The sequence below is a fragment of the Nycticebus coucang genome, chromosome 15 (assembly GCF_027406575.1).
Source record: "Nycticebus coucang isolate mNycCou1 chromosome 15, mNycCou1.pri, whole genome shotgun sequence".
NCBI lineage: Eukaryota > Metazoa > Chordata > Mammalia > Primates > Lorisidae > Nycticebus > Nycticebus coucang.
Window position 1 is genome coordinate 78159190 of NC_069794.1, and position 22029 is coordinate 78181218.

Sequence of the window (22029 nt, forward strand, 5' to 3'; positions counted from 1 at the left end):
AAACTCCCAGGCCTTCTAACAGGGAGAATTTAGGCCAGTCCCTGTCTTCTTCTACAATTCTGCATGCAAAATATATCTGTGCCATATCTGGGTGTGTATATACACACATTTTCCAACCAACACTGCTTCCTAAATAGAGTGGAACTTATGAAACTGAGACCTCTGACTCTTCACATTTGGACACAGGAAAAGTGGCCCTGTAAGCAGAAGGAAATAGTTAAATGACTCTACATAATAAAATTAAAAACTACTATATTTGGATTTTAGGGTAGCAATCAGAAAGGTGAGAAAGAGGGCATAAAGACAAGAAGATTATATGAGCCTGGAGTTCTCCTTTCTTTGATGGTGGCATTTTAAGATGAGATGCCTAATATTCAATGTCAACACTTCTGGCATTTTTACACTGTAAATCCCTCTTCTCCTTCCCCTTTCCTCACACCTACCCTAAAGCTTACTGTATCCACAAAGGCTTTACGTGAACTCTTTTTTTTCTTTTCTATTCTTTCCTAGGTCCTGTCGGACATATCTATCCAACAACTGCACCACAGATATCTCACCCACCCATTTAGCACCTCATTGAGTTGGTCCAAAATTGGACTTCCCTTCCCCACCTCTACCATCAAATTGTTTTTAACAGCTTTTTCTCATATCCTCTAACATTCCACTAGCTCATTAATGTCACCATCTAAAGGAACAACTAATATTTATTGAGCACTTGGAATGTGCTAGGTACTCTGCCAAGGGCATTACATGAGTAATTTCATTTGATCCTCAAACCCAACTAAACAGGTATGGCAATCATCTCCTAAATGTTAGGAAATCAAAACTCAGTTGGTACAGTAATTCTAAAGGTAGGTGACAGAATTCAGCCCTGATTTTTAACTTCACAGCAAGCTCAATCAGCACATACAAATGCCTCAAAAAACCTAGGAATGATGCTTCTCTCATTAGTCCATTTAGACACTTACCCGGTCCAGCCTCCACATCGTACCTCACCATCGTAAATACACCATCATTTCTCCTTCCACTTTCTTCACACAGACTAGTAGCATTTACTAAGTCCTTACTATATGCTTATACATGTTTTTTCAAGTTTTATCCCTCAAATTCTAAAGAATCTAAGGAACAAAGAGGTTACGCAGCAAGTAAGCCTGATTCCGACCCAGATTGTATGAATGGAGAGCCCCTAAGCATTTAACCCCCATTATAAGAGCTTCCAACTTTGTCTAACTTCCATTTGGACCCCCACCATCTTCCAGACTGCTGCAGATATCTTTCTGGAATACAAATGTTATCATGACATTTAAAACTGGCAGCTCCTTATCACTGACTGGATAAAGTCCAAATTTCTTCATTTTCTTGATCAAGTCAGTTCAGTAAATATTTGAGTGCCCACTGTAAGCAAGGCAAGGTGTTAAGTGCTCTGAAATGAACTCACCAGCCCCTAACTACTAGCTCACTGTGTCCTTCAGTCAGGCTGGCCACATACAAATCTCATAAAGCAACATCCTAAAGTTACATGCATTTATTTGCAAGTGGCCTATATGTTACTTGCCTGTAATTTGAAATGTGCCCATGTTAGGCCTTCTCTAACAAACTCCAGGCAGAAATGCTCTCTCTTTTAAGTTCCCACAGCACTTTGTCCAATTACTTTTGGAAACTAGTGGAAGAGAGGTATAGATCAATTTGCAAAAGAGACTATGAGCAACTTCTGGGCAAGAACCAACCTCTGCAATTGATGCGTGGCATGCAGTAGGCACTATAACGGTGGCTACATCAATAAATAATGAAAAATTTCAAAGTCGATGAGACAGACAAGATATAAATTAAGAATGTTAACACACAAGTGGGTCAAATTAAATGTAATGTTTGGTTCTGATCTGGCCTACATTTTACACCTAGGGAAAACTCACATGTGGGACTTGAACAAGCTAAAAAGGCAAAACTTTGTTACTACTTCCTTACTTGCCAAAGTCCATTTTGAAAGGAGTGTGGAGGTGGAAATGAAATCTATTAAATAAAATTGATCTACTGACAACCAGCTTCATCAGTGCTGCATCGCAGGACTTGCAAAAGAAAAATCAAAATGCATCCTGGGAACAAGGCCAATTTACAAGTACTATTGCTGGAAGAATGTAAAATTCTTACAGTGAAAGCAACCAAATAAACGGGAGCTCACAACTATTTCCTCCCCTGCATCGCCACCCCTTCTCACTCAACTTTGTTTTCTGATTTCTGAGATTTCACAAACATAAATCTATACAGTGGAAGACTATGCATACGTGTACTTTAGCTCCTGACAGATATGAACGTAATCTTAAATGTAACCTGAAATACTAGAAGAAACACTACATGTAAGTCAAAAGTCCATGTCTAAAACGTGGCAGAAAGCTTTGAAAAGCGAATGATGTATTTCCCAAATGGTGTTTTGTGTGCAACTGCTTCGAAAACTAGATCCGTATTTTGAAATTACCCCCCTGGAAGACATTAAATCTTTCTCCCACCCTCTTCAGCCTTTTAAAGAGAAAGGTGAGCTGATAGGCAACAGGCTGGGGCGGAGGGAATGTTCTCTCCCCTTTCCGTTCCAGAAGATCAAAATCCGATGTGCAGGCAGCTAGTGCCAATCTCCTTACCAACACACACACACACACACACACACAGACATAGAAGATTTAAAAACTCATCCCCACCTCTCCCTTCCCTTAAAAAGCAAACGAAGCCGAGATCTGCACCACAGTGGCCGGAACCACCAAATGCTACCAGTCGGGGGCAGCCCACCTTCCAAGCGCGTGCCCAGCGGGGGGCTTGGGACGCCGGGAGCCGGCTCTTCCTCCCCGGACCAGCGCGGCCAGCCCCACACCTGAGTCCGCGTTGCCCTCGTAGCCCGGGAGAGCTAGGAGAACCGCGGAGGACAGCCGCGCTGCTCCGGCCGGCTCCCAGGGCGCGGCGCTGCCCCACACCCCGCCGACGCCCGTACCTGAGGGGGCCGCCCGGAGCCGGGGAGAGGGCGCGGAAGCTAAGCGGGCACCGCAAAGTTACTCACTGGTAAAGCGCGGCTGCCCGGGGCGCGCTGGATCTCCCGCCGCCGCAGCCCAGCGCCAGCTTCCTCTCTCCGCGGTCCCCTGAGGAAGCGGGGAGCCAGTCGGGCTCTGCTTCTCCGGGAATCGCCGCCGCCGCCGCGGATTTCCTGGCAAGAAGCAAACTCTGGCCAAGACTTTACTTCTCAACCGCCCCTGCTGCCTTCCCGGGGGCGAGCGCCAGGGCCGAGCGGCCCAACCCGACACTCACTCGAGCCAATCGGTGGCAGCACAGGGCGGGAGGGAGGCGAGCCAGAGGGCAGCTCCACCTATCCGAGAGCTCAGAGGGCGGGCCAGAACGGGCCGTCACTCCTGGGTTAGAGTGAGCCCACTCCGCTCCTGGCCGCCAGCCCTCCCCCACCCGCTCTGGGCTGTCCCCGCAGCTTGCCTGATTCCCCAGCAGAAGACGCGCTCGAGAAATGTGTACGCGCCGCCCGGACCACCGCGAGGGGAGTAGAACAGCTGGGGAGGGAGCGCACTTCTAGGGGAATCACGGGGAGGGTGGGAAGCAAGGAGAACGGGTGGCTCAGGGAAGAGAAATATAGGTGTGTTTGGCCAGAGGACAGCTGGGGTAGGGCCGGGACACGAGCTGGCCAGGGGAAGGGAAAAGTGGTGATTGGTGAGGGACAGCATTTGAAGAAGAGGAGAGAGGGGCGGTACAAAAGAAGGAGAGCGAGGGCGGAGAGCGGGTCTGGTGGCGAAAGCTTGCCTGGGCCGCGTCTGGGACACCTGGGAACAAAGGTGGGTGGCAGGTTTCTCAGGTAAGTAGGTTTATGGAGCCAAAAGGGAAAAGGAAGTCCATAGCGGGGAGGATTACTCCAAGGTTAGAGAGGATCCTAGGAAAGAAAGGATGGAGTGAGGGACAGTGTTCTCCCAAACTCTCGCTCATCCCCCAAAGAGAAAACAAACGCTTGTCCTTTAACCCAGGTGAAAAGTGCAGCTGAAGACGCAGGCAAGACAAATACCGTCCTAAACCTTTGTATTATGTTGTGAAATTCATCTCTTCGTACATTAGTCCCTTCCTTTTTCAAGGTGTATTGGTCAACTATATTCTAACACTGTTGTCCCATGAAAGGTGTTTGAGGGTTAAGGTCCCGGGAAGCGCCAACCTGAGGGTAACGCCGTCCTCCCGCCAGGTCTAGCCGCAGGCAAAAACAGGCCCGACTCCTTAGTAGTAAGGTGATTTGGAGGCTACAGGTATGGCCCCGCCCCCCTCGCCTGCACCTTGCGGAAGGTACCAAAAGCTTGACTCCAGCTGCCACAGGCTTGCCTGGGCCCGGGGGTGTAATGGGCGCGACCCCGCCTCCCCCCGCGGGGGTGTGCCAGGTGAGCCGCCCCTCGCCTCGCGCCGGGGGTGGGGCCTTGGGGCGGAGCCTCCACGCCCCGCCCAACGACCCGTCCCCGCCGCGCCGCTGCGGCTCCTCCTTCCTCTTTCCGTCCTCAGCTCCTTCCGTCGGTTGTTCTTCCTGCTTCGCCAGCACGTTTCGCGGTATGGGGCAGAGCCTCGGATCCGCCAGTACCTCCTAAGGATCCTGAAACCGCCCCCGCGATGGAGGAGGACCAGGAGCTGGAGAGGTAACGGCCGAGGAGGCGACCGGGCGGAGCAGGCCGCGCCCAAGGGGAGCGGGTGGCCGAGAGGGGCACGCGGCCCGGCCGGGGCCCAGCCTCCTATGCTGGGCCTGGCGGCAAGGGCCTGACTCCGGGCGCTGAGAAGAGAGAAGAGATAGGGAAGAGAAGGGGGGGCCGAATTCGTAAAAGAGGGGAGGAGACATGAATGTGTTTGGATTGAGACGCTTAGAGATGTACACTAGTTATCAAGGAGGGAAGTCAAGTTCAGAGACCAGAGCTAAAGTTCCCACGCTGCTACCCCCACTAGAAAGGCAATATGTAAAGTCACGCCAGTTTCCTGAGTAATGGTACTAGTGTATTCAGTCAGGTCTTTATACCATATTACCACTCTCGTTCCCTCTGCACACTGCTCATGAAGCCACTCCTATGCGCTGAGCCTTTTCTCTCTCCTGTTTGTCTCTTGGACCTTCCATTCTCTTAGCTTCTTTACCTCTTGCAAATGGAAGCCATAGTTGGGCCTGCACATTGATATATGTTATAGACTCTGTTTTTACACTAGAGCGATCTGTTTCTAATCCTTTCAACAACCTTTTCATCCTCCAGCAGAGCCCACCCTATTTAATCCTATCCATTTCTTGTGACACTCCCAATATCTTTGGAAACATTTTATGTTTTTCTGAGAAGACGCCCCTTGTGGCCAGTGTGGATGGTCAAATGGAGTAGAGAAAAACTGAAAGCAATAAATTAAATATTTGATAGATTTTATGGAGGTAGGAGAATGACAGACTAATGGTTCTAAGTAACTGGAGTAGATTAGTGTAGTAATTGTTGTTGTAATCATGATATTGTAAATGAAAAAAACTAGTTATAAAACAATATTCAGTATGATCTCATTTTTATAAAAAATGTGTGTGTAGAAAAATATCTGGATTGAAGACCTCAATGGCTGAAGGCGAGAGGAAGACAGCCCTGGAAATGGTCCAGGCCGCTGGAACAGATAGACACTGTGTGACATTTGTATTGCACGACGAGGACCATACCCTAGGAAATTCTCTGCGTTACATGATTATGAAGAATCCAGAAGTGGAATTTTGTGGTTACACTACGACCCATCCTTCAGAGAGCAAAATTAATTTACGCATTCAGACTCGAGGTGCTCTTCCAGCTGTTGAGCCATTTCAGAGAGGCCTGAATGAGCTCATGAATGTCTGCCAGCATGTACTTGACAAGTTTGAGGCCAGCATAAAAGACTATAAGGATCAAAAAGCAAGCAAAAGTGAATCCACATTCTAGTTCCTTATGCAGTGTACAAAGAGGACTTTCCTCTCTAGGCTATTCTCTTTATGATAACACAGAACCCAGAATTAGAAGTTTGTGATTACACCATGCTTTATCCTTCAGAAAAGTGTGGTTCTAATTATTGATCCATTACAGCTGTTGGAATACCTGCAAGAAACTTTGTATTCTTCTAATAAATTCCCTCTTTTATTTATACTAGTTTGAGTGGTTTCTGTTCCATGCAAACAAATAATCCTCAAAAATTACTTTTAAGTCAGCATTGAAAGTGAGAAAGCTATGACAGAATCAAGGGCCCGGATGAGAACTGTTAGGGGAATTAAAGAGTATGCATTCATCTACCCTTCCCCCCATCATGTGATGGGGGGAAGGGTAGATGCAATGGAGCATGCCTCCCGGTAGACTGGTTGGTTTAAAAAAGGAAAGAAGGGTGAGTGGGGACTGGCTTCTTGCCACATTTTTTTTGTGAGTTACAGAATTGCATCATTTGCTATGATTGGTAGATTAGGTGAGGTTGGAGAATCATTTGAAAGAATTGTGAGAAATCTCGTTTTACTTGAGAGTTTAGGTGGTTACGAGCCTCATCTAAGAAAGATAGCAACTGGTTGGATATCAGAACACTAATAAAATATTTAATCATGACCTAATTAGGACAAAAGAGTTTGACTATATTATAGGAGCAGAAAAAACTGGGTTGATCAGGTAACATTTTCAGGCATTAGGTAGGTGTGTAAGTATAGCCTAGGATTTCATAGAAGAAAGCACTATTTGAGAGAAAGTAAAGCCAAGGAGAAGGAAAATTCCATGTAAGGGAAATAACTTTTTTTGAAAACTTAAAATATTAGTGAATCACATCTTATCTGTTATCTACCTCGCCTATTACAAATAGATTTTTTTTTCTTTCTTTTTTGAAATAAGAGTCTCATTATGTTGCCCTGAGTAGAGTGCCATGGCATTAGCCTAGCTCACTACAAGCTCAAACAATCCTGCCTCAACCTCCTGAGGTACTGCAGTTGCCCACCCACACCTGGCTAACTTTTCTGTTCTTGGTAGAGACAGTCTCACTGTGCTCAGGCTAGTCTCCAACTCCTGAGCTCACAAATGATCCACCTTGGCCTCCCAGAGTGCTAGGATAACAGGTATGAACCACCACACCCAGCCCCAAATTGAACCCAAGCAGCCTACCCCCCAGTGCTTTGTGATTTGGGGCCTATGTTTATGCTATTCCCCTCTTCAGGAGTAGTCTTATTCCTGCTGTACTCTAAGTTAAAACCTCTGTGTCAGACTCTGTGGCCTAGTTTGGGTACTTCTATGTGCTTTCATTACACCCTGTGTTTCCTGGTCTTGGCATTTACTACGTTACTATTAGTGCTTACGTTGGCTATACATCATACCAAATGCAGATTAACATGATTCTGATAGCACAAAGCCTAATAGGCATAGACATTCATGAAGTACGTACTGTAAGAATTCATGTAGATAGTTAGGGCACATAGCCTTTCAGTCACTCAAATCTGACCCTACTACCTGCCATCAAGCCTACATTTTTGATAATCAAATTATTTAAAGATATTTCTGTGTTTATTAAGCACCTGGTATATTCCTGTTCTTATACAGCATGTGTTATAATAGGAGCAACTTTCTTTCTTTTAAGTTGTAGTTCTGTGAACTATATAAGATCAGAATAGAAAACATGAGAAAAGAATCTGTGTTAGGCACAGAAGTCAGAGAAGGAGCAGGCTGTGTAAAAAAGAGTGAAAATACATTCTGGGTGAATAGCATGTACAAGGGTCCTGAAGCAGAAAACTGGTGGATTCATGAAGATAATGAAAGAAAATGTGAATGTTTGTAGCATAGTGGACAAGAGGGGGAAGGACCCCTCCTTTGGAGTTGATGGAAGGAAGAGTTGAGGTTGGTAGGGAATTTGAGTACAATGGGAATGACATCTTGATGATTCTGATTGCAGTTTGCAGGGATGGATTATAGGGAGTCCAGAGTAGAGGCAGAGACACTATAATAGTTAAAGAGGCTTGGAAGGGTGGAAGCTAATGGAAAAGAGAAAGTAGATTTGAGGTGTATTTTAGAATTGAATTGACACAGAATTGGTTTACCCGAGGAACTGGATATTGAAAGTGAGGAAACATGACTACTATAGGGACTGATCACTGAAATAGTGAAGTTTAAAGGGAAAAATAGGTTGAAAGGTGGAAAAGATAACAGGAGTTAAAAGTTCCATTTCAGGCATTGCAAACAGTGGATATGTGAGTTGGAGGTCATGGAAAAGATCTAAGCTGGAAATAAACTTTATAAGTCCTTCTCTTAAAGATGTAAATCTATTGGGGGAAAAAAATGGAAAAGATCAAAGAAGGAGGCCTAGGACCAAGCCCTGGACAACCTCAGCATTTAAAGGTTGGGTCAAAGAACAGCAACCAGTCAGACACCAGAAAAGTCTATAGAAAGTATTTGAAGCCAAAGCTTTCCAGTGGGGGAGAGTGATGTTCAGTGAGTCAGAGGAGCACAGAAAAATGTCATCTGGATTTAACATGGAGGTCATTGGGCAGTAGCAGCATTAGTCTATTGCCTAAGAAGAATAAACATTAACACTCATACTGAGGTCTTAATCTGGTGTTCCAACAAAGGAAATATATGAAGGACATTGGAGAAGTGAGCTCAGGTGGGAGCAGTGACATCATGGCACAAAGCTGGAGAGTATTTTCCTAGAATGATAGAGATTCTGGAAAGCCATTGTTAATGTGAGGGAATTAGCCCTTGAAGTTATAAAGAAGCCCAAAAGGCATGTGGAAAAGGATCAAAAACTTATTTGCATCTTCCAAAACTTTGCCTATGCTTCGACCATCAGAATAATAAACAGCATTATTTGCATGGAGTTTAATTCCTCTGAACCAAGCCTTGTGAGGAAATGAAAGCAAAGTTTAATAGTGGACATAGCGGTATACAATAACGATAGTAGATGGGAGTAATTAATAACAGTGCACATGGGAAATGCACATATTGGTGACCACCCACCACATCTCATGACTGCATTGCACCTAAAAAGATATGTTTTCATTGATCTGTGGCATGCAGTCTTGAATCTCTTCAAGGTAGCCATAAACCCACTGATTGATACAAAACACTTTCAGAAGACAGATGGGTGCAGGGAACAAACTGCGGGCAGCAGGGTAGGCAGGTTAACCAAGAGTCCTGTATATGTGGAAGGAATCATTGCATGATGTATGTAGAGAGACTTGAGGGAAGGCTGAGTTGGTCTAAAACAGGGTGAGGGAGATGAATGTGAAAAACAATCTCTGATTTGTTCTCTAATAGCATTTCATTCTAACTTAATGCTAATGATTCAAGATCAGATATTCTGGGTAAGGCGCCTGTGACTCAGTGGGTAGGGCGCCCGCCCCATGTACCAAGGGTGGCAGGTTCAAACCCAGCCCCAGCAACAACAAAAAAATAGTCGGGCATTGTGGCGGGCACCTGTGGTCCCGGCTACTCAGGAGGCTGAGGCAGGAGAATCGCCTAAGCCCAGAAGTTGGAGGTTGCTGTGAGCTGTGACCCTACAGCACTACCGAGGGTGACAAAGTGAGACTCTGTCTCTTAAAAAAAAAAACAAGATCAGATACTCTATTCATCTGTAAAGTACTATGCCTTTTTTTTTTTTTTCCAGTTTTTGGCTGGGGCTGGTCTTGAACCCACCACCTCCGGCATATGGGGCCAGCGCCCTACTCCTTTGAGCCACAGGCGCCACCCAAAGTACTATGCCTTTTAAAGAGCCAATTATTAAATAATATGATTACATATCAAAAGCTTTTAATGTATAGTAATTCTGAGTACCTGCTTAGCACTTTTATTTTCAAAGCACTTTACAATTTATAAATGGCATATGGCTGTAACTTTTAACGGCTCTAATGAGTTGGCATAACACACAGGTTCATACAAAATCTCTGTAGAGATAAAAGGATGTCTGCATAAAAAGTGACCCCTTCAGAACTTACGTAAAGGAGGTAAGACACTTAACCAAAATGTGTCTTGCATTTCAAGAACTATGTAGGCAGATCACATTCCATGGCCCACCATTTGCCACCCTTCTTGTTTCCCTTAAACATGTTATTAAAATTGTAAATAGTCCCAGATCACCAAAAAGTCGTCTTTTTTGTTAGCGTGACTTGGAATTAGAGACAATCTTTGTAACACCCTTCAAAACTGGGCTTCTTTGGAAGTTTACCCAAATCTACCAGTCTGTTTCAAGACCCCAAATCCAACCCTTTTCTGTTCAAATTGTTAATGTTGGGTTTGTTTTTATTGGAGCTTTTTTGTTTTGTTTTGTTTTGTTTTTGCTGCTTTATAAACTGTCCTGGTACAGTTACTATCAGTGGTTCTATCTGTAATTTTTTTCTCATAATGAAATTCTTCTCAAACCTAGATTATTAGATCTTTCATTGTTGAACTATATACAGCAAATAGGTACCTAATAGTAACACAGTCCTGGAAATAAGAGATGAGTTGGTCCTGAAAATCCATATGTGGTTTTGGAGAAGGCAGACAAAAGTTGTACACATGAAAAAAAAATAGTATTTACAATGAAGTATCCTAGTGTGCAGCGTAGAGTATTAAGTGCTGAATGCCGAATGGAATAGGTGAGAGACAGAACTGAAGTACTGGTTGTTGCATAAGCACCCACTCTGTCAGCCACTGAAGGCAGCAAACAAGACAGTCTGCCTGCCTTCTGGTAACTCATGGAACACCAAAGTTGTTGACTTGTAAAAGAACAGGATAAATGGTTTCCTCTTTCCCAGTGTAAAGGAGCCATTAAAGATTCTTGAGCTAGGAAATTCCATAGGATTTTAGTTTCTTCATCCCATGCCTGTATGCAAAATGGATGAGGTGGAGGAAACTGGAAATGGCAGTGACTTAGGCAGTATTTCTAATAGTCTGGTTGTAATGTAAGAGAATGTGGTTGTAGGAATGGAAATAAAAAGGTGGATACAAAAAAAAATTGGCTAAAAAAGTAACTTGCAGGTAGATTCTGTATAGGAGTAAAGGTGAGAGAAAGGTTGAAATGGCCCTGAAGCTGTTTGAAGTCCCAAATCCATGTTCATTTACCCCCTTGTTTTCCTGCCACTCCCTCACAACCAAAAACCAGTAGGGCAGGATTTACTATCTCTTCTCCCCAGTCTGTCCTTACTAATAGGAGTCAGTGGGTGCAAATCACCCTTACCTCCTCTTCCCACCCATATCGGAAGAATTCACATCTTTTTCAAGGATGTGAATCCAGGGCTAAAGATGTGAAAATTCGGGGTGGGAGAGGCAGACAGGGCAATGAGCAAACTGGCTCTTAAGGCTGTCTCCTCTCACCTAGTTGCTCTTCTCACAGGGAATGTTTTCATTCATTCGTTCTATAAATATCATTGAGCATGTGCCATATGCAGGCACAGTTTAGGGACGAGGGGTACGCAGGGAACAGGTTGCCCCATATTAGTTTATTTTCTAATGGCAGAGATAGAAAATAAACAATGGAAATGTAAAATCCATTTTCAGATGGTGATAGAAAGTAAAAGTAATAACTATGAGGAGAGGGCACTGAGAGATGGGGTAGATCAGGAAGGCTTTTCTGAAGGATGACATTTGAGCAGAGAAATAGGAGAGAGAGACTGAAGATGAATAAGTCCAGAACTTTTTATTTTTTTATTATTTTTTTTGAGACAGAGTCTCACTTTGTTGCCCTCAGTAGAGTGCTGTGGCATCACAGCTCACAGCAACCTCCAGTCCTTGGGCTTAAGCGATTCTCCTGCCTCAGCCTCCCAAGTAGTTGGGACTACAACACAACGTCCAGCTGATTTTTTGTTGCAGTTTGGCCGGGGCTGTGTTTGAACCCACCACCCTCGGTATATGGGGCAGGTGCCCTACTCACTGAGCCACAGGCACCGCCCAGTCCAGAACTTTTTAAAAGATTAACTGTTATTCAGCAATGAAAAAGAAAAATTATGAACTTTTCTAGAAGAATAAATTTTGTATTTCAGCTTCTCCGTGTGTGTGTGTGTGTGTGTGTGTGTGTGTGTTTTATTAGTGCCTAGATTTGTATCACCTATTTTTTTTTTTTAAGGAGGTGGGATCTTGCTCTGTCACCCAAGCTGGAGTACAGTGATGCTATCTTAACTCACTGCAACCTTGAACTCCTAAACTCAAGTGATCCTTATATCTTGGCCTCCCAAAAAGCTGGGATTGCAGGCACAAGCCACCACACCCAGCCCTATATCACCTATCTTTAATCTATACATGTATTTACCTACTAATTATAGAAAAGAATATTAAGTTACTCTGTGGGACAGGAACATATATAGGCATTGTAAGTGTTTTGGATTGGCTTATATTTGTAAGTGTTTGAGGGGAGTTTTTAAAGGAGCTTTCTTATTTTTTGTTTTTGTTTTTGTTTTTTGAGAAGTATACCTTTTTTAGAAGGGAAACGTGTTTGGGAGCCTAGATGTTCAGTAAGCACAGACATAATAAATAAGGCAGTGTAGAAGAGGAGTTAAGAGCTGTTAGAATCTTGCTACCTGGATTTTGATCCCAGCTGTAAACTGTTTAGCCATGTGACCTGGGGCAAGCTATTTGACCTCTCTGTGCCTGAGTTTCTTCTGTAAGATTGGGATAACAATAATACCACATAGGGATGTTATAACTGTTAATTTACATAATATACTCAAAGTGCTTAGGACAGTACCTGGCCCTGAGAGCATGCTGCTCTCAATCAGTATTAACTATTAATGTTGTTGAACCAGCTTGTTTGGTTCATATTTATTCTAGGTAAAAACTTTGAAACACAAAACCTTAGTAGTCTCTATTACCTTTTGTTTCCTTTAGCCCAAGAAAGCACTATAAGAATTTTAGGACCCTGTATGAAAGGTTATCAACCTGTTGAAGCCATTGTTTTTAGAAAAATACTTTAACATACCATTTTTATTAATAGAATATAGATTAAAAAATCAAAGACAAATGAATTGTGTGTTCTTCTCTTTTCAAAGAGAAATTAAGATTCTCCTCCAAGCTTCAAATTAAAGGTTAAGCAGGAAGAGAAAGCAAGTTCTACAGTAGATAGGTTTAGTGCCAGGAATATTGGCAGGAAGCCAGGGCTCAATCTAAGTCAGCTGATCATAAAACTACATTAAATAGACTGTGTTGCTGTTTTATCTAATACTGTTACCCAGTTTATTCCTGGTTTGTTATGTGGGGCGCTCAGCATATATCAAAAAGAAAAGCTACCTGGTTGCTTTTCTGAGTTTTACCTTCCTGACTTTAGTCAAACTTCAAAAAACTTACTGATAATGCCCCAGTCAAATCCATTAGAAGGACTCCAAGAGAAAATCAAACAGCAATGAGCCTCTTCTCAGGCAAACTGGACTACTGGGCTTAAACAACAATTTGGGGTGACATTTTTTTCCAAGGTCAAGGGACTTCCTGTCATGTAAATGAGAATGACTTAACTTTTCTGAACCTCAGTTTCCTTACCCATAAAATTGGGCTAATACACCTACTGCATAGGAGTGTTATGAAGAATAAATGAGCACTTAACATAATTCCTAGTACACTTAAAAACATTAGTTATCACCATTGATACTTTGGTTGTTGTTCAAGCCAGTTAGTTGTGGTTAGATAAGTGGTCTTCACCCTATAGATTATGTTTCATTATCCTTAGGAGTCCTCTGGTCTGGCTTGCATGAGCTGGCCCTCAGTATCTTCCTGTATCATTGTCTGTGAGTGACTGTCACACTGGGTTTCTGACATCTTTTTTTGTTTTGTTTTTAAGGCAGAATCTGACTCGGTTGCCCTGCGTAGAGCACCATGGAGTCATAGCTCACAGCAACCTCAAACTCTTGGGCTCAAGCCATCCTCCTGCCTCAGCCTCCCAAGTAGCTGGGACTATAGGTACCGGCCACAACACCCAGCTAGTTTTTCTATTGTTAGTACAGATGGAGACAGATGGGCTCTTGCTCTTGCTCACATTAGTCTCAAACTCCTGAACTAAGGTTATCTCCACCAGCCTAGGCCTCCCAGAGTGCTAGGATTACAAGTGTGAACCACTGCACCATTTTTTATATCTGGGTTCTTGTTTTTTTCTTTTTGCTTTCTCCTTTCATTTGAGCCTAGCTTGTTCCCATTTTAGGGCCTTGGCATGCCTTTTACTTACCTGATAGTCTCTTCCCCTGTACCTTCACACAATGTGTCTGTTTCTAAGGTCATTTGCTTAGAGACTATCCTTAACTACTGTATTAGTCATTCATTGCTGAATAATGAATTACCCCCAAAACTTAGCAGCTGAAAACAACAAACATTTCTCTCAGTTTCTATGGGTCAGGAATTTGGGTGGAGTTGAGCAGCGTGATTCTGACTCAGTCTCATAATACAGTCTTGAGGCTTGCAAGGGAGCTACCCCCCTCCAAGCTAACTCACATTGGGCTGCTTCATGCTATGGGGGCTGGCTTCCCCCAAGGCCAGTGATTGGAGGGAGTTAGCACAGATCCCAAAATGGGAGGCAGTCTTTTTATAGCCTACTCTTGGACATAACACTGTATCATTTCTGCCCTATTTCATTTGTTAAATGAAAGTAAGTATAGCCCACACTTAAGGGTCTGAATACCAGGAAGGTACATAAGGGTCTGAATACCAGGAAGGGGGGATCCATGGCACCATCTTACAGGCTGCCTACCACAACCACCTTCTCTTGGATAGCATGGGCACCCACACACAAACCTTGATCACTTTCTATCCCCCTACCTTGCCATAGTCTGTGTCCCCAGCACTTAACACCAGGTCAGGACACAGTAGGCTTTTAATATTTATTCCATAAATGATCAAATGTCATTGTGGCGTATGACTGCCATAACAGAGAGGAAAAACTACAGAGAACTTATGGTTTGTATTCACATTTTGTTCACTCATCAGTTGACACTTGAATACAGAGAGAGCCACCACAGTAACAAGCTTTAAGAAGACCAAAAATTCCTGAGTGACGTGGTGGCTCATGCCTGTAATCCCAGCACTTGGGAGGCCGAGGTAGGTGGATTGCCTGAGCTCACAGGTTTGAGACCAGCCTGAGCCAGAGCAAGACCTTGTCTCTAAAAAATAGCCAGGTGTTGTGGTGGGTGCCTGTAGTCCCAGCTACTTGGGAGGGTGAGACAAGAGGATCTCTTGAACGTAAGAGTTTAAGGTTGCTGCCAGCTAAGACCACAGCACTCTACCAAGGGCGACAAAGACTCTGTCTCAAAAAAAAAAAAAAAAAACTTGAGTGAGACAAGAAACGATGCTTATTATCTTGTAGCGTCAATGAGAGGAAGCGCTTTATTCTATTTGGTTTATATCTTCTCCGTCCCTAGGAGCTTTTGACCCTGTCATCTTTACCTTTATCTTATGCCTCATCTATTATCTTGCTTCCTATTGGTATAAAATAAATGATAGGGTATCTCCCACTTGATCAACGAACATTTTTATTTTGCAGCAGCAGTATAGGAGAGAGACATGGATTTTTCCATGGGATTTTGTCTCCTCCCTCCCCCCCCCCCCCCGAACTCTAGTGGAATAGAAGTTATAAAATTATTGTTTTGGGTACCATGAAATGGAATTCAGTGTATCTGATTCCAAGGTGTGCTGTTTTTCCAATGCCAGATAGTACATCCATTCCCTAACCAGCTGTCTCATAAATCTGTGCCATTATAAATAGCATTGCTTTAGAAAATAAAGAATGCATGACTTTTGTCTTTTTTTTCAGCAGGTATTTAAGGTTCTGTGTTCTGGGTAGTAGAGATGCAAAGATGATTCTCATTTGGCTCCTATCTTCACAGTTTGCAATCTAGTTGGACCAGAGAGCTGTGTAGTCTTAAATTCCTAAAGGATATAGGTGTCATTTCCTCCAACTCTACCACGTCATTAAAATTGCAGCGCCTCCCCCAGCATCTTTATTGAATAGCAATTATTTTCTGACATACATATATACATAATTTACCTCTTTATTGTATTTAGTATATTTATTATATATTGTCTATCCCAAGTCCTCTTCCAACACACACAATAATGTAAGCTCCCTGAGGGCAGCGATTTTTGTTTGAATGTTCACTGAGGTAGCCACACTCCCTGGAATAGTCCCTGGCTCATAATAGATGCTCAAAAAATACTTATCAAATGAATGAGTAGAAGGTTGACTCTATATTTTTTCATTAAATATCGCAAAAGCTGAACTTGAATTTGAAACACTGAAATAACTGTGCTATCATCTTTGAGTTGAAAACCACAAATGTGTGGTTGTATGTCTTTAGCTCCGTAGTCTCCCACGTGTAGATGAAAAGAAATTGGGCCTGTGGGAAGGGGTCAGACCTAGGAGTTCATCTTGGCAAAAGGTGGGCATGATCAGAGCAGGCAAAGATAGATTACCAGAAGAGGAGCCTGCACAGTAGGAACCAAGTGGATCTTAGAGCTGCTTCCAGGTAGGTGAGTCCAGAGGGTCCACTGAGCTAAGAATTGGGCATGTTGTTTATACACACATAAAAAGGCAAGGCTCTGGATTTAAAGGCCAAATGTGGCTGCAAGTAAATGCATCTCAGATTAGTGAGAACTGATCCCAGATGGAGACCACACTAGTTTTGAGTCACTACTCTACTTTGTGTATACTGACTACATGGGCTCAGATTTGGGGAATTCATAGACCAATAATATTTCGAAAAATAAAATCTAAAGGAATGAACTATGTAGGGTTGCTTCTATTTTGCCCTTGCTTTGGTGGAAAATTGCCAGAAATTCCAGTCTTTATGTGACCTGAAGCACATGAAGGAGGAAGCAAAGCATTAAGTAGAGTATTCTATGAATTGAGGTCTGTCGTGCCATTTTTATCATGTTAGCTTCATAGTAAGATGAACCAACTCTTGCAGTTTTCCCTTGGATCCTCAAGAGTATTTGTCCACAGATACTAATTTCACACCAACAAATTTGATAAATTACGTGGAATCTAATAATAGATTTAAGTTGGAACTCAGATTTCATGGATTACACGTTGAGATTCTTCATCTAAAGTTATTTCAGATCCTGATTCGCTTGCTTACTGTGTTCTACATACTTAGACATAAATTCTGGTACATGGGATACATAACAGGGTTTGTCTTCAAAAGTGACTAATATAAAATTGGGAATATAATCTTCAACTATCACCTCATTCCCCAAAGACAAAGAATAAGGAGTGCAATTATGTTCTTTGTCAGTCATACTGAATAGGTTGGATTTATGTTCTGTATCAGACCTTGTAAACTTTCCGGACTTGGTTCTGCGATTTTATTTCTGCTTTTCATTTGTTTACTTGTTACACTTTGTCCTTAAATGGATGAAAAACAATAGGGACTCTAGGGGCTTATGAATAAAAACTGTTCCGCTGAAAGTGTGTCTATAGAAGTGTCAGCTTATATAGGTATGTTAACTGTCTGCTGCCCTGACTTGCCCCAAGCAAGCGGAGGGTTCCCTTACTATTCGTTTGTTCTAGTAAGTTGGACCCTACCTGAGAGCAACGAAGTATCAGAACAAGCCAGGACATGAGGAAACCAACTAAGCTTATTCCTAGCCAAAAACAGACAACCTAACAGACACGTAACTGTGACTGTAGAGTAAGAAGACTGCTTTGCCTTGCCAAGTGGGAAAACCAGTTTACTACTTCTTCAAGGTAGTATCTTTTTCCCATTTATAGAAAGGAAACTGAGGCTTGAGGAAGTTAAGTAACTAGCCTAAGGTATATCTGACTAGTAGGCAGATATGGACGTGTGACTACCCAACTCCTTTGGGAGTGATATTGCCTATGTTACCTGCCTTAGGCACATACAAAGATAGCAAAACTTTGCCACAGCATATGCTCCAGAGAGTTCAGCTTGAGACAAAATTGTTGACCAAGCTGAAACATGTTAAAAATGGGGCTGCTTTTTGTAAATCTTAACCATGAAATGAGTTGAGTTAGAAGAGTATCTAGTTAAGAACCTAGATGAGTAGCCTACAAAGTAGAAACCAGGCAAATCTTACATATATTGCCGGGTCTAGAGGGGCCACCTGAGGTGTGTATTATTTATACACACATAAGAAGGCAGGGCTCAAGATTTGGAAGGCCAGAAGGCTTACTGATGATAATTAATAAAAATATCATTTTCAATGTTATTAAACTTCATTGGTATTATCTTTAAACATGTTCATTTTGATTTCTTTTATCTATGTTGTGCCAAAGCAGTACTTGATCATCCTCAAAATACAGAAAGCACTTCTGTGAATTAGACAAAGTGAGGCTACATGTTAGTTGAAAGGACTCTACAGTGTGCCCCTCACTGGTTGACCTTGCACAAGTCAGCCTCTCGCCATCTTAGTTGCCTAACAAATAAAAGGGGAACACAAACTACAAAGGTTCTTCTGAAAATCAATAAGGTAATATATTATGCTATAAATCACTATGCACATGATAGATACTGTTTTATCTGTATATTTTAGTTTATACAGATACATAACTATCAATACTATAACTATCGAAACTGTAACTATAAAAACTGGTCAATTTTTTTGTTGCAGTTTGGCCGGGGCCGGGTTCGAACCTGATACCCTCCGGTATATGGGGCAGGTGCCCTACTCACTGAGCCACAGGCGCCACCCAAGAAAAACTGGTCATTTAAAAACATTTTTTTAAATAATTTACATTTGTTTGATGCTTTATGGTTACAAAATAACTATGTAGATAATTAATCACCATAAAAACTCTGAACGAGTAACAGAAACATCTTCATTTTACAGATCCCATAGCTCTGCGATCTTGAATATCAGAGCTAGGAAGTAGCAGAACTGGCACTCATTTTCTTGGCACTGCATCATGGCTGCTTTCTCATTTTCAAAATGTGACTTGATTGTGTACTGGATTCAAAACTATAAAGTGACAGTTTCATAATCTCTTTTCTAAAAGTATCAAAAGATGTATTAGGGATTACATAAAAATAGGACAATTATTAATTCTATTCAGTTTGGTTTTTTCAGGTAAAAATTCTGCTCAAAAGCTTATTTCAGAACACAGATAATCATAGACATGGTGTGTAGAATTTTTATAGTGTTTGTGCTTGTAATGTTGTCTTCTAAAGGTTATGACTTTGGGCTAAAATATTACAATTATAGCTTATCCCCTCAAATTTCACCCTCGGGTAATTATACATGCCTCTAGGTTTTGGCATGGGGAAAGAAATGTTGATTATTTTGAGTTAAACTCCCCCCTCAAAAGTCAGATAATTATTTTGTGTTAGGCAAATAATTTAGCATTGTTAACTTTTCCCTTTTTGGGGTGGAGGGGGCAGAATTTCACTCTGTTGCTTTGGGTCGATTGCCCTGATGTCATCATAGCTCACAGCAACCTCAAACTCCTAGGTTCAAGCAGTCTTCTTACCTCAGCCTCCTGAGTAGCCGACTACAAGCACCTGCCACAATACCTGGCTAATTTTTCTTTTTTTTTTTGGAGACAGACTCTCACTTTGTCACCCTCAACAGAGTGCCATGGTGTCATAGCTCACAGCAACCTCAGACTCGGGCTCAAGCAATTCTCTTGCTTCAGCCTCCCAAGTAGCTAAGACTACAGGCGCCCGCCATAACGCCAGCTATTTTTAGAGACTGGGGTCTCGCTCTGGGTCAGGCTGGTCTTGAACCTATGAGCTCAAGCAATCCACCCGCCTTGGCTACCAGGGTGTTGGGATTATAGACATGAGCCACTGCATCTGGCCTTCTATTTTTAATAGAGACAGGGTTTAATGGCTCAGGCTGGTCTTGAACTCCTGAGCTCAACCTGTCTCAGCCTCCCAGAGTGCTGGGATTACAAGCATAAACCACTGTGCCTGGAAATTTTTCTTAACAATAATTTCCTTGGCTTTGTGTGACAAATTTAAACTAGATAATCTCTAACAATTGGAAACTTTTTGCTTTACTTTTTAAAAATAATATAGTATTTAATGGTCTTTTCCTGAGCGTTTTAATTATTTTGGCTTTTATTCCTTGCAAGTTATAGTCAAAAGAGCTTTATAAATACTTCGATTTGGACCCTCTTTAGAGACACTGCTTGTGTAGAAACTAAACAGAAGTTTAGGCCTGGTGTGGTGACAGGTGCCTCTAGTCCCATCTACTCAGGCTGAGGCAAGAGGATTGCTCAAACCAAGGAGTTTGAGGTTGCTGTGAGCTGCAATGCTATGGCACTCAACCCAGGGCAACAGAGTGAGACTCTGTCTCAAATAAATAAATAAATACAGAAGTTTAGTAAATGACCCCATTTCTATTAAGTAAATGCTAAAAGAGACATGTGAATTTAGGGGTTCAATATTTCAGATGAGAAGTATGGCCCTAAGCATTTGTAAGAAAATGCAGTGTCCTCTTTTTTTTTGTGAGCATAAGAATCTATTAGACTTTCGTGCTCGCTTCGGCAGCACATATACTAAAATTGGAACGATACAGAGAAGATTAGCATGGCCCCTGCGCAAGGATGACACGCAAATTCGTGAAGCGTTCCATATTTAAAAAAAAAAAAGAATCTATTAGACTTTGGATGGAAGCCAAATAATACTATTTGGGTAGTCAGCATGATCTGTCTCTCAGAATTTCCCCCCGCAGTCTCAATTGGGCACCTATTCTATTCTTAACCGAGTTCTAAACTCTTTGTTAGCATTGCTTCATCTGGTTAAACTGCAGCTGCTGTTGCATCCCTAAGGATGGTTTGTGTTTTAGCATTAAATGAGGTGATTCTAATATGTACAACTACTTAAAGCATAGCAGTAACACATTAACAGAGGCAGAGGAGATAGTTGTGTTTAAGTTTTTATATTTTGTGAAAACAGTGCATAGTTAGACATTGACTCTAGATCATGATTTCATATTTCCCTTCTTGGTTATATTATCACATGTAAGTAATTTTACGTCTCTGATTGATAAGGTTCTACATTAGAACTATCTGGCTCTTGGTTGTTTTTTTTTTTTTTTTTTTTTTTTTTTTTCCTTTTTTTTTTTATTGTTGGGGATTCATTGAGGGTACAATAAGCCAGGTTACACTGATTGCAATTGTTAGGTAAAGTCCCTCTTGCAATCATGTCTTGCCCCCATAAAGTGTGACACACACTAAGGCCCCACCCCACTCCCTCCCTCTCTCTTTCTGCTTCCCCCCCCATAACCTTAATTGTCATTAATTGTCCTCATATCAAGATTGAGTACATAGGATTCATGCTTCTCCATTCTTGTGATGCTTTACTAAGAATAATGTCTTCCACTTCCATCCAGGTTAATACGAAGGATGTAAAGTCTCCATTTTTTTTTTTTTTTTTTTTTTTTTTTTTAATGGCTGAATAGTATTCCATGGTATACATATACCACAGCTTGTTAATCCATTCCTGGGTTGGTGGGCATTTAGGCTGTTTCCACATTTTGGCGATTGTAAATTGAGCTGCAATAAACAGTCTAGTACAAGTGTCCTTATGATAAAAGGATTTTTTTCCTTCTGGGTAGATGCCCAGTAATGGGATTGCAGGATCGAATGGGAGGTCTAGGTTGAGTGCTTTGAGGTTTCTCCATACTTCCTTCCAGAAAGGTTGTACTAGTTTGCAGTCCCACCAGCAGTGTAAAAGTGTTCCCTTCTCTCCACATCCACGCCAGCATCTGCAGTTTTGAGATTTTGCGATGTGGGCCATTCTCTCTGGGGTTAGATGATATCTCAGGGATGTTTTGATTTGCATTTCTCTAATATATAGAGATGATGAACATTTTTTCATGTGTTTGTTAGCCATTCGTCTGTCGTCTTTAGAGAAAGTTCTATTCATGTCTCTTGCCCATTGATATAAGGGATTGTTGGCTTTTTTCATGTGGATTAATTTGAGTTCTCTATAGATCCTGGTTATCAAGCTTTTGTCTGATTGAAAATATGCAAATATCCTTTCCCATTGTGTGGGTTGTCTCTTTGCTTTGGTTATCGTCACCTTAGCTGTACAGAAGCTTTTCAGTTTAATGAAGTCCCATTTGTTTATTTTTGTTGTTGTTGCAATTGCCATGGCAGACTTCT

General features: G+C 42.1%; 2 protein-coding genes and 1 non-coding gene across 8 annotated transcripts in view; 2 read left to right on the plus strand and 1 right to left on the minus strand.

Annotated features, from left to right (window-relative positions):
• Positions 1 to 3405, minus strand: part of LNX2 (ligand of numb-protein X 2) — a 77867-nt gene extending 74462 nt beyond the window's left edge. For 2 of the 3 annotated variants that reach the window (XM_053563351.1, XM_053563354.1), the window contains exon 1: positions 3044 to 3405. The gene's annotated coding sequence lies outside the window, so the exon portion shown is untranslated. Of the gene's footprint in view, positions 1 to 2977 lie in introns of all 3 variants that reach the window. The other variant, XM_053563353.1, reaches the window with a different exon arrangement.
• A 143-nt stretch (positions 3406 to 3548) lies between these two features.
• POLR1D (RNA polymerase I and III subunit D) overlaps positions 3549 to 22029 on the plus strand; it is a 62081-nt gene continuing 43600 nt past the window's right edge. For 2 of the 4 annotated variants that reach the window (XM_053563356.1, XM_053563357.1), the window contains exons 1-2: positions 3676 to 4403; positions 4522 to 4652. In XM_053563356.1, coding sequence (XP_053419331.1) covers positions 4365 to 4403; positions 4522 to 4652 — 170 coding nt within the window. In that variant the 5' untranslated portion in view covers positions 3676 to 4364. Of the gene's footprint in view, positions 4404 to 4521; positions 4653 to 5563; positions 6139 to 22029 lie in introns of those variants that run through there. The other 2 variants (XM_053563358.1, XM_053563355.1) reach the window with 2 other exon arrangements.
• LOC128567011 (U6 spliceosomal RNA) lies at positions 20395 to 20501 on the plus strand. The gene has a single exon (XR_008374688.1). It is a non-coding gene; the product is annotated as a U6 spliceosomal RNA (small nuclear RNA).